We start from the raw sequence: 13240 nt of genomic DNA, 5'->3' as shown, positions 1-13240 counted from the left end.
AGGATGTTAATGTACTTAAAGTTAAACATGTGCTTAAGTGATTTGAAGGATCAGTGCCTGTCTTCATCAAGGTTTTTAATCCCTTCAGTGCTGTACACATGTGCTTTGTGTGTAGTTATATGTAAAGATTCTTTATTCTTTATTCTTATCCAGCCTGGGGACACAGGGACCACAGCAGTTCATAGAGAGATTCTTTAAGTGAGGCATTTGGTGAATTTTCATGTTTAAGGATCACTTTAAAAAATACTGAGCTTCTGTCTTACACATTCTGCTGCTATTAAGCATTATAATAATAAATACAACATCTCTATGAAACACTGATTATATAAATAACATTTTATTTATGTTCAGAATGTCTTTTAGTCCCTTCTTTCTGCAGCTGTTGAGGATGAATTACAATGACATATCCAAAGTGTCCCCAGATTTCTGCAAAGTTAATTCACAGTTTCATTAAATAATCCACAGTTAGATTCACCACCATCCCATGGAGCTGCCAAGGAATTTGGTGTTTCTTTCAATATGAAAATAATCCCCAAATGTTTCCACAAGGTGTCATGGGCAGTCTAATCCTGGGTGCAGAGGTTTGCAAACCAAGGCACCATTCCACTGCAAAAGAATAAGGGTTTGTATCTGTGCATCCTTCCTCACACTCTAATGACATAAAAAATTAAAATCCCAGCAGCTGTGGAGTTGTGGCAGAGCTTGGGTTAAACCTGCCCTTTCAGATTCTGGTCTAACACCTCCGCCACAATGGCAGCATTAATTTTATTTTAATTTTGTACTCATTTTAGCTTTTTTTTTTCCTGTTAAATGTTTGCTTCCTTCTTGTGGCAAGAAGGAATATGCCCAGTCATGCTCTGCCCTGATGACAAGGCTGGAGGAAGTTGGAAATGTGGGCTAGATGTTCCCATGTACTGTCACTCACTGAAAACCCAGAATAGATTACCAATGTTTTAGGTTGATGAGTAACACTTGGCCATGGTCTGCTCTGTTTTCTCTGCTTCAGGCTTGAAGAAAATGTGGCTGGTGAAGAGACTGAGTCACGATTTTGTACAAATGTCATTTAACCCAAATGTCCTTGCTCCTAATCCCTGCTAAAACAGATAACTCAGTAGGACAGCAGCATTACCAGAGCCTGGGTTTAAGTTATTAGCAAGGAGCAGAGTTGTAGCTCCCTGCTTCTGTTTGATGCTGCCTCTGTGCCAAATTCTGGTAAACTTTGTTTTTTCTGGGGCTCTGCAAAATGAAGTTGTGCAGCTTCTGGTTACTGTACCTTTAGCTGGTTTGGCAGCTCAGCTGCCACTAGAAACTTAAGCATTCATTAGCATTTCATGAGCCTTTAGACAATATCCCTGTCTGTCAGTTCAGTTCTTTGCCTGACAATGGTGTTAATGATTTAAAATATTCAGCAGTGTAACCAGACAATGTCAGCTAAAAGGCAAAATATGCTGCATTTGCATTCCTGGTGCCTCGAAAAGCCATTTCAACAGACACTGAGCTTAAGGCAGAGAAGCATTTTAATCCTTCCTGTGGTGTGTGCTGAAAACTGCCATAAACCCCATGAAGAAAACAAGATCTGGAACTTCACAGAACAGCAAGAAATGTTACACAGAGGAGGGGGAATGATCTAACCTTAATTTTAATTTCATGCAGCGTCCCTATACATAATAGGAGAGCTTGTAAAAGTGGTGCACAGAACAAATCCAGTATATTTCAGTATTTATGGCATTCATTCCTATGCCTCACTCCTTTTCAAAATAAAAACTTGTTGTCATTTACATCCCTGGACAGAATGACTTTAAGTGGAATCATGAATATTCAGATCCAGTACCAATTAAGTTGTTAGTGCAGGAAAATCAGTTTTCTTCAGCTGTCATGCTCAAAAATTAGATATTTGTTTATTTACATTGTCACAGTTACTGAAACTGAATCTAAAACACAGGGGGTTTGTTATTAAAACACAGTTACTAAATCTGGGTATGTATCATATCTAACTTGAAACAGTTGTAAGTGTCATAGATCCTCACATCTATAATAACCCAAAATACAGCCTGATAGATGGCTAAATAAATGTGATTAGATTGATCTAATTAAACATTTATTTATTATTATTATGTAATTATAGATGATTATCTAATTAAATATTTATTATTTAATCAAGTAAATCTAGATGTACCTGGCCACCTAGGCCAGAAGTGTAGGTGCAGCTGAAAGGACTTTTCTTTGCTGTTTACTGAAATCTGTTCAGCTGCTAAACCAGAAATATTGTGAAAAACTGAATCTCAAACTGCGGACTTTGAGACAGCAAAAATGAAAATAAGTAGAAAGGTAAACTGACTCTGATTCAGTGTTTTTAGCAGGTTTTTTTTCCAGCTTTGCTGCTTTTTTGTGTGTGAAAATCCATCAGAAATTGGATGTCTGTGTGTGTCCCACAGATCTCCCCCCACGGCGGGTCCTGCTCCAACGTGAACGGCGCTCCGGAGCCGCTGCGCTGCCACAGCCCCGAAGGTAGGACAGCCCTGCAGGGCTCTGTCACCCTGGCTTTGAAGACTTTTTTAAGCCTTCTGTTATATTCTTCATATTGCAGTCAGAAATTTCACCTTATCACATTTTCTACTATAAACACTGGCCGTGTTTTGCTAACTGTCTTTCATTGTTTACACATTTCTAGGTAGGAGGAGAAATGTGATTGACAATTAGCTCGACCCGCGTGGATTGAGAGGTGGAATTCCATCCTCCAATCCACGGGCACCATGGGAAATGCATAAAACTGAATTTTGTAAATAAACTCGTCCTTTTTTTCCTGCTTCGCTCACCAGCGTGACCTCGTGTGGTTCTTCCCATGTCCACTGTGACAGGGGACACCTCCAGCAGCACTTCCAGATGGTTTCTGAGCACTCCAGATCATTTTCTGTTTGGAGATGTTTGTTATCTTTTTGTTTGTTGCCTTGTTGATTCACCTTGGGGAAAAAATTTAGCACCGTTTATATCAAGGCAGTGAAGTTAGGGAATAAATTTTGGGTTTTTTTGTCCAGTGGTAACACGTTACTGGACCTTGCTCCTCACTAGTCACTGTTAGGAATTTGACTGATTCTGGACATGACCTGCACTGTCACCAAAAATGTGTTTGTGGCTGGATTGAAAGAGGAACCCTCCTCAAAAGAGCTCTTTGTGCTTCAGGGGGAACAACTGGCCAATCAACTGACCTTAGCTAAAATTAACCTTTCATTCCTCATGTCTTTAAAGCAATGCCAATTATTTAAAAATATCTTTAAATTTCATCTTATTTAAGATGAAGAAACTTTTTTTTTATTTTAAAAATACTGAAAGAAGCATCTATCATATTACTTCCATTTTGGATGTTTTAGGAGCACCTATAAAAACTTAGTGGAATTCATTACATAAACTTTTTGGGTCTTTTATATGCATTGTAGCTGAACTTTAGTTGCATTTTTGCTTTGAGTTTGCAAAAAAATAAGTCAAAAAAAGTAATTTGAGGTCAGAAAATTTTGTATGAGGAACTTCTAACTGCATTCATTACTTTTAGAGTATGCCTATACAAAAACATAGCAAGAGACTTATTTGTGTTTAAAGGTCAAATAACTTTGGGTTCATCTTGTTCTTCTTCACACTTGAGATAAAACCAAGGGAATTGCAGTGGAGAGAACAGCTTATTTTTAAGTTTTATTTTGCATTTGTGACTGTTTTTGTATCTGTGGAGCCCATTGGGGATATATTCCATCCTGCTGACACTTCTCTCCTGTGAATTTTCTTACAGGCTTGAATGGAAACAAGTTCTCAGGGTCATCTACCATTCTTGAGAAGTACAAAGTGGGGAAGGTGATCGGTGATGGCAACTTTGCTGTCGTAAAGGAGTGCGTGGAACGGTGAGAGAGGAAACCCCTCAGTCCTGCTCTTTATTGTCCTGTGCATTAACACAATTTCCTAGACAAATTGAATGGGATGGAAGCAAAAAGCAGCTGCAAAAATATGCAAACACTTCAGGAGGAACAGGCACAGCAAAACACGCAGAGCTGCCTGTGCTTGCTTCTAGGAAAGGGACACGAGAGCAGCAGAGAACCCACAAATAAACCTAAAAGAGGCATCACCTCCTGGTGGTGCCTCCTGAGGAAACCCCACAGCTCTTCAAGGAGTCTCTCACACCACAGATGGCTGTGGATGACAGGAAATTCCATGTGGCATCTAAACAGAGCTGGAGAGACCTCAGCAGTTCTGCTGCGGTGTCCCCACTGCCTGCTGCTGATTTTTCACAGCTTTCAGCATTCTCTGGGTAGAGCACTCTTAAAAATACGCAGTTGTGGTGGCTCCCTTGGGTTTGCTGCTGTGTTTGGTGGTGTGGAGGAGCCAGAGCCTTCAAATGAACCCTCCAGCATTCCTGAAATATCCTTGTGGGGTAGGCAAAGAGACCTCTGCAGACCTGTGCAGAGCCGCTGCTCTTCCTCTGCAGGCTTTGTGTCACACTTGGCTGCCAGTGCAAACACAGCAGATGATTTGACTGTCACCCTCTCAGTGTATTTTTTTTTATTTTAGAACCACCTTCTGCTGTCTTCATCAACCTGAGAGTTATATCAGTTTCTCAAATATTATCAGGAATCTCCGACTCGTACGCAAATACTGGGAAAACTCAACAAATGGCTGTGAAAAACATAAATGTTAGAGAAACACTCTATTATTTGATCCTCATCTGCTGGTTTTAGTTAAATTGAAAGGAAAAGAATTCTCCTCTCTCTCATGCATAACCACAGCTCTGTCATCTTGCTGCAAAGCCCCTCCAAAGATCCTCTTGGGCTCCACAAGGAGTTCCCTGCCCAGCCAAGCTGTTCTCTGCCTCTTAATCTTGGGGAAAATTGAAATCTCCCACAAAAGCAAGGGCCACTGGTCCAGTAATTTCTCATCATAACCCACAGGGTGGCTCATCCCTGCTTTCACCCCAGCCAGGTGATCCCAGACACCCCCTACACCACCTCCTTTGTTTTCCACTGCCTTTATCCTCACCCAGAGGCTTTCATGAAAGACAGCAGATTAAAAGCACAAGAAAACATATTTATTGTCAGGAATATAAGCTGTGCATTTTGGAAATCACTTAAATCCCACTGAAATGGGACAAGGGCTGCTAAGTCACTGGACATCATCTGTGCTTTCTGAAATGAGGCAGCTGGACCCAAAAAACAACCCTCCAGTTATAAAAGTTTTAAAAAAGCACAATTACCCTTCGATATCTAGTTTTGTATGTGATCAAATCTTTAGTGCAACATTCCTAAATTAATATTATGTAAAATAAGTATACGACAACAGCTGCTAATAATAATGACAACAGAGGAAACGCCAACTGTTAATGCTTCTAATTCCTATTAATTATACTTAATTTCTAATAGTGTTAAGAAGCCTTAGCAGTGGAGCCAGGGTCCTATTACACAGCTACCAGCTGGGGTGTTCTACAAAAAGAACAAGAAAAGAATAAGGTGGTCAAAAAGAATAAGGTGGTCTCTTTTGTGGCTGTATATATAATATATATTTGTATATATATGTAATATATATTTGTGCCTGCTGGTGTCAACATGCAGGGATATCAGCACACAGACTCTGGGGCTGCATCCACCTCTCTCCCCTGGGTGCTGCAGTATTTCAAGATAAATTCTGCACATTTCAAGAGGGCTTTGAGGAGGGCTGAATTTGCTTTGTGAATCTGAGCTCCTCCTGCTCACAGCACCAGAGCTGAAGCTTCTCAGGCTGGGTGCTGCTGCTGAGCTGTTCCCAGGTTTTAACGGTGCCAAGGACAAATTGTGGTTTTGATTTTGATTTCCACGCTGTGGCAGAGCTCACAAGGGGTCTGTGGCATGGCAGGGTGGCATTAAAATTTTTATAACTGGAGGGTTATTTTTGGGTCCAGTTTCCTCATTTCTGTCTGAAGAGCAGAGCAGGGTGTAGCTATGACAACCTCACAGATGCACTTCAGGGCAGGGAGCCTCGCCTGCAGATTCTCAATAATGCAAAAATGGAATTTGGGTGTTGATTCAGTCCCTTTTTTCTGTAAGGTGCTGATTTTCACCAGTTGCATCTAATGCCAAAAGCACGGTGAGAATCACCCTAGATATTTGAAAACACGCCTGGTTTTTCCTTTTGTATCTACCTCCCATTTTCTAGCAGTGTTCTGATGACTCTGTGTGCACTGGCACAGTACAAAATACCAGCAGCTTGTTCTTGTGGCAATTTCATGTGATTTTTAATTCATCAGTAAAAAAAAGTCATAATTTCTTCTTTGTTTAAAAAAAACCATTAAATTGTGTTGCTTTTTTTTTCCTGCTCATTTTCCCCCCTTCCAGAAAAATGGAGATTTTTATTGCTTAAAGGGATGAAAGACAAACAAGAGCTCCTTTCTGTGAGAGTATTTGCTGAAAACAGTAATCCTTTTTTACTTTGTATATGACCCACCCTGTTAAATGCCATGGGGGACTTCAGATGATTGCTGTAGAATTCCACAAAATACTTAAAAAAAATATAAAAAAGCTCAAAATCAGTGCATAATGAATTCTACAGGATTTTAGACTATCTGCAATGGACTGTGGGATTTTAATTCTGTTGAATGCTATTGATTTTTTTTACTAGGGTATCAATTTTCAAATATATATATATATATATTATTTTTTATATATATATGATTTTATCTTCAAAGCCCACCAGTTGAGCAAAGCTGAGCAGGAGGCTGAAGGCAAATTTTGTGCCAGGTCACAAAGCAGAAATTGCAGCTGGATCCTGGCATTAACACACGAGGGGAGCTGGGCTGTGGCAGTCAGGGAAACAGCAGGCACAAATGATGCTGAGAAAACAAAAACCAAACCCAAACCAAACCCAGCTCTGCTCCTTGAATTTTCTGTCAGGGCCACAGCAGGTTATGATGATGTTTTTTCTAAAATTCAGAATTTTTTTCTAAAAATCAGAAATATTTTCACCATTTTTCTAATGAATGGCTCTGGTGTTTTTCTTCCTAGGTCCACAGGAAAGGAGTTTGCCCTGAAGATCATAGACAAGGCCAAGTGCTGTGGGAAGGTGAGTTCCACAATTTCCATGTGTGCAAAGCAGCTCTGGCAGCTGCTCCTTAGTCAGAAATTGTGGCTGTGTTTGGGTTTTCTGACTATTTGCAGAGTTTATCTTTAACAAGATGATAACGTGTCCAAGCAAATAATAAAAGTAGGGAGTGTTAGTGTCTACTAAATAATAAAAATCCTAATTGTTGCCTATTTTATTGGGCTGACAAAATGTTAATATGCACCCCAAATTTATTGGATGATTTTGACGTGTAAAACATGAGAGAGGGAATTTGCAGTTATATGTTTATTTTTCTAATTCCCATCCCACTCTGCCTCTTGTTTTTCTCTCTGTGTGGCTCTGCTTTTATAAGCAGAACATGGATTTGAAAGGAAATTTTCACAACCTTTTCCTTCTGTTTATTATGTAGTGTCACCTTCCTATATTAACAAAGATCTCTTGTGTTCTGAAAACTTCCTTTTAATTCAAACTTTAAACAGAAAAATCCAAAATTGTCTCGTATAACCCAAGCAAATACCTGAGAGTGTCAGACCTCTTCTTTCCCTTCATATTTCTTGAGTATAGATATTTTTTAAAAGGAGGAAAAGCTGCCTCCCCTCTTTGTGGGAGGAGCTGTGTGATTCTGTGATGGCTCAGAATTAGGAGAGTTCCTAAAAGAGAAACATTTCATCTGTTTAGATTTTAAAGCACCTTTTAGGTCCTAGGAGATGAAGGTTTCATTTTACCTCATATTCTCTGGGTTTATTTAGAAAATTTAGGAAGGAATCATAAAAATGTGCAGCCACCAGAAAAAGTGCTAGGATTGCTTTTCTGAGATTGAAATGTTGCAATTTCTTCAGCTGTGGAAAGGGCGACCCACTGCAAACAAAAATTTTGGATGATGTGTACAGCTTGCAACTTTAGATGGTTTTTATTACTTGTCTGAGTCAGCTGCTTAGGTATCATCAACTGGAATGGTCTGGAGATAGATAATCTATTTTACACAGTGGAGTTTAGAGGAAATTTCTGTTTATCATTCTCCTTGCCTTAAAACATATATATTAAAAAATCATAGTTTTTAAAGGACCTGTATTTGTACAGCTAGAGGCTGTTGGAAGATGTTTACACCTCTTTGGGCAGTGGCAGAATCATCCTGGAACAATTCCAACAAAGGAAATAATGAAATTTTGCTACAGTTTATTCCTTCCTCACTCATTTCCACAGCGCTGCCTTAAAACCACCCATCCAGCCCAAATTTAGATGATTTAAGTGTCACTCACTGCCCCTTGATCCTGGGTGTTCAAAAACTTGAATCCAATTGACTCTTTTCCACAAGTGGCTTAAATGCTCATTGCACAATAAATCATATTAATGTGGACTGAAACATAACATTGCCCCATCCAGGAGAAAACCATAACGAGTTTTGGAATTATTATTTTTTTTACAGAGCAAGACAGTGGAGTGCTTGATAATAACTAGCTACATCTTAGTCAGCATTCTTTTGAGGACAGGCTTTTAAACTGTAGCTCAGCATTCTGGAGCCTTTAAAAAAAAAGTACTGTTAATTTTAAACATTAAATTAATTTTAATATTAATGATTCATTTTAAATATTAATGATGCCTGAGCAGTTTAGTCAGGAAAGCACAGATCAACCCATTGTGCCTTAGTTGTAATTAACGGGTGTGATAGATTTACTGTGGCCCCTGTTCTTTAGGTCGAGATATTCTCTAATATTTGTAATGATATTTTTGCTTGGGCTTCCCGTGTTCTTTAGGTTGAGAAAGCTGTAATGATATTTTTGCTTGGGTTTCCCCTGTTCTTTAGGTTGAGAAAGTTGTAAAGATATTCTCTAATATATGTAATGATATTTTTTCTTGGGCTTCCCCTGTTCTTTAGGTTGAGAAAGCTGTAATGATATTCTGTAATATATGTAATGATATTTTTGCTTGGGCTCCTAATGCTACTTTTGAATTTCCAGGCTTCCATGCCTAAGGCTGGAATCATTGGAACCTGTCACCCCTCATCAATAGTTAACATTGTTATTATTGTTATTATTGTTAATTTTGTTAATTTTGTTATTATTGTTATTGTTATTATTATTGTTATTATTGTTATTATTGTTATTATTGTTATTATTGTTATTATTGTTATTATTGTTATTATTGTTATTATTGTTAATGTTGTTATTATTGTTATTATTGTTAACCTGTGGCTGCTCACGGTGACAGTTCCAGCTCTGTGTTTAACAGATCTGCCTCCTGTTTTCTCTGTTTTGTGTGTTTTGTTTTCTCCCCAGAGCACTTTGCTGGGAGCAGGCACTCGCTCTGTTCAGAGTGGCCTCTGCTGCTCTTTCAAAGTGAATTTCAGAGGTGTGGTTCCACCCCGTGTAAACCAGAGGCACACGCGGGGTTGGCATGGTGTTTCTGGGGGCACAGAAAGCTTTGGCAAAAGCACATAAATAACCCTGGGAAAAGAAGGTGGAGTGGTGTCAGGTCTCACAGGGGATCACAGTGGATCACAGGGGGTCACAGTGGATCACAGGGGGTCACAGGGGGTCACAGTGGATCACAGTGGATCACATCTCCTCCCCGTGCTCTGCTCACAAACGCATGCAGTGCATGTTCCCCCCTCAGTGCATAAATTCCCAGTGCAGTGACGTGATCTGTTCCCTGCCAGGGTGGAAGGATGATCCTGTCCGATTGTTCCTTATTTTGCAGAGAACCTAAACACAATACCCATATTCCAACACTGATAAAGGAAAACTGAAATCCATTGATAAAGGAAAACTAAAATCCATTTATAAAGGAAAACTGAAATCCATTTATAGAGGAAAACTGAAATCCATTTATAAAGGAAAACTAAAATCATTCCTCGCGTGGAAGGAACATTTAATTTTGCTCTTTTTGTTTTTGCTCTCCAGTGTTAAAATGTTCTAGGAAACCTTTGAAACCAATTTGTTCTCAACAGCCATTCCTCCCTCAGAAGCACAGGGAAGGGGAAATTGAATGTCTGTGTGCTGTTAAGCTGTTGGGAGTCACAACAATTTAACTGAGCTCTTACACATTTTGCAGATTGTAAATCTGTACAGATGTACAAAATGAACAAAAATCCATAACCGAAGCACTCAGGATTTTTTTTCTCGAACACATTCCACAACTTTAAAAAAAGAAAAAAAAAAGTCTTTGGATATAAAGCCTAGGTAATCTGTCCTTGAGTAACCTACACTAAATGAGAGGTGAAGGCTGGAGAGGATCAAGGAGTTGTTAACTATTGATGAGGGGTGACAGGTCCCAGTGATCCAGCCTGGGGGCACAAAGGTTCTGAACTTAATTTCACCTCCTAATACCCACCTAAGAATATAACCTGCACTTCCTGAATTGCTGTCGTGTTCTGGGGTCTTTTTCGGAGGTGCCTCATTCGTTGTGTGCGTGAAATACATTTTCAATTAAATGTGGTCAGTGATGAAATACAAATTAAGATCCAGCAACTGAAAATAACCTTCTGCTACATAAATGAATCAGCAAAAAGGTTGCTCGCTGATGAAGTGAATTGGCAAAATTCACATTTCAGATAAACTTCCATCCTCTCCTGAACAGGAACACCTGATTGAGAACGAGGTGTCCATTCTGCGCCGGGTGAAGCACCCCAACATCATCATGCTGGTGGAGGAGATGGACACCCCCACAGAGCTCTACCTGGTGATGGAGCTGGTCAAGGTGAGGCCCAGGGGCTCTGCTTGTCCTGTCTGAATTCTCTGAGCAGTGTCTAGGAATGGCAGGATCTTAGGAGACAAAACCAAATAAGGTTTCAGTGGCAACCTGAGTTTTTAAATCATAAAAATGTACCTGTCAAGCAGTTAGATTAAAGGGATCTCTCTCTTCAATTGAAAGACTGAAGTCTTTCAACTTTTAGTCAGTTTAGTTTTCAGTTGTAATTTTACTATTAAAACAGATTTGAGGTAATTTTGCAATGTGCACAGTCTAGAGAGAAGTGGATGTGGATTTTATGCCTAAATATGCAGGGGTGATAGTGATATGCATTTACTAACAGAACACCTGCACTTATTTCACTATTCTCATTATTTAATAATTTCATTTAAAGAATTGAACTCTCTGTAATGAATTTATCTTAGCAGATAAGACAAATAGGTCAAACTCCAGCGATTTTCACCCTGGAAAACCAAACCTCAAAAGATCTCACCCCTTTTGCTTATATCAAACCAGAGAACAGATGCTGCTTCCATGCACGCACAGAGAAAACACAAATATTCATTTTGCTGTCACCTTTAAGCCAAATATACAAATAGCACCAGGTTCTGGCTGTGCATTCTCTTGTCTGAGTTCTGTACCAGCACAAACTCTGCACATCAGATGCAAAGAGCACCCAGCACAGGCAGCACTGCTCCTTTTTTGAGCAGCATTTTTTATTTCTGACTGAAGCACTGCAAAGGAAAGATGCTCAGGCATAAAATACATCAGCATTTTTTATTTCTGAGTGAAGCACTGCAAAGGAAAGATGCTCAGGCACAAAATACATCAGCATTTTTTATTTCTGCCTGAAGCACTGCAAAGGAAAGATGCTCAGGCATAAAATACATCAGCACTTTTTATTTTTGCCTGAAGCACTGGTGCATCCAGGAGCCCCCTCTAGAATGGTTGCCAGACTGGGAAGCCTCTAAGGAAAGCCTGTGGTTGTTGAATACGTAATTTGTGCAGCCCACTCATCTCTCCTCCTTCCTGGAAGTTATTTTTATATTCTATAGGCTTTTTTGGGGGGTTTCAAGACAGTATTTTTTTATGTTTTAATTCACCACCATCTTGGCCTGTATTTCCTGAATTGCTGCTTCTCCTGCTTGTGAAATGCTGGGAATGCCACCCACGGCTCAGGCAGATCCCTCCCACTGATGTATCCAGGGAAACCAGCACGGGAAATTGTTGCCAGGGCTGAAAATGCCACATCAGGAACTCACTCACACCTTGCTGTGCATTCCCAGAGGAGCAGGACATCCCTGAACACCCTCAGAAATCACCTGGAGTTCTGCACTTCCACGTGCCTCAATCAGTGCATCCATTTCTGTTGCACTGTGTTTATCTTTTCTGTCCTCTTCAGCTGGATTTATTTGGTGTTTCTTGCAATATCTGCAGAAATTGCTGAATATTTGTTAGTTAGGGTGTATTTTTTTTATTATTAGGCTAATTTATTTTAGGCTGTACTCAAAATCAGGGCTGTTTTTTAATATATTGAAGGTATTATATAATTATATATATTACTGTACCTGTAGGTAATATAAATGAGTGATCAAAGGTGGGAAGATAATTAGAAAAAAATCTGTGATTTGCCCAAGCTCAGAAGCCTGGAGAACAGTTAAGAATTTAATGCAGATGACTGAAATCCCAGTCTGGTATCTTGGTGACAAGATCATCTTTCTGCAAAGTTTGTTGTTATTATTATTAATAGTAATAATATTAATTAATTAATTTAATTAATACTAATAAATAGTATTAATATTATTATCTGCTCATTATTTATTAATTTTTGCTGTTTAACAGGAATTGGAGCGTGTCTTTTGTGAAGGAAGATTTTACATGTTTGTTTAGGTTTTTTTCCATTTTTTTTTTTAATGAAATGCCATCTTAGTTATTTTTTAAACAGTGATCTTTTTCCTTTCCATTACACAGGGAGGAGACTTATTTGATGCCATCACTTCATCTACAAAATACACAGAGAGAGATGGGAGTGCCATGGTCTACAATTTAGCCAGTGCTCTCAAATACCTGCACGGCCTCAACATTGTGCACAGAGACATCAAACCAGAAAATCTGCTGGTATGACCCGTTTATTTTCCAGGATTTTCTCTTACTTTGTTCTCATTAATGCAAATGCTTGTGTATAAATGTCAAGGAGCACAGCAGAGAACTGCAGACATATTAATTTAGAGTAAGGATGTATGAATTAAATCTTTTGCCGTGAGATAGAAATCATGTAATGCAGGAGAGCTGTGCTCAGACCTATCTTTATTTACATTTTGATTGGCTGCCTTTTGGATAAGCAGGAGTGTTGTCTCACAAAACAAAGAATTTTAAAGCTGTGTCAGTGACTCATTTATCAGTTTGCAAGTGGGAGAAAGGTGGGCTGAATTTCTTCATTTCTTTGAACAATCCTGTGGTTACATCTGAGGGCAGTGGCTTTTTT

At 39.2% G+C, this 13240-nt stretch overlaps 1 protein-coding gene across 5 annotated transcripts in view; it reads left to right on the top strand.

Annotated features, from left to right (window-relative positions):
- DCLK2 (doublecortin like kinase 2) overlaps positions 1-13240 on the top strand; it is a 66910-nt gene that overhangs the window by 41997 nt on the left and 11673 nt on the right. For all 5 annotated transcript variants that reach the window (XR_010082597.1, XR_010082596.1, XM_063415127.1 and 2 more), the window contains 5 exons: positions 2436-2508; positions 3779-3887; positions 7011-7068; positions 10645-10764; positions 12727-12873. Coding sequence is in view for 3 of the 5 variants with exons in the window: in XM_063415127.1 (XP_063271197.1) it covers positions 2436-2508; positions 3779-3887; positions 7011-7068; positions 10645-10764; positions 12727-12873 (507 nt within the window). In the remaining 2 variants the exon portion in view is untranslated. The remainder of the gene's footprint in view (positions 1-2435; positions 2509-3778; positions 3888-7010; positions 7069-10644; positions 10765-12726; positions 12874-13240) is intronic.

The sequence above is a fragment of the Prinia subflava genome, chromosome 18, assembly GCF_021018805.1.
Source record: "Prinia subflava isolate CZ2003 ecotype Zambia chromosome 18, Cam_Psub_1.2, whole genome shotgun sequence".
In the NCBI taxonomy this organism is placed as follows: domain Eukaryota; kingdom Metazoa; phylum Chordata; class Aves; order Passeriformes; family Cisticolidae; genus Prinia; species Prinia subflava.
The sequence above is the reverse complement of the archived record's forward strand: the minus strand, read 5'-3'. Positions and strand labels throughout refer to the sequence as shown.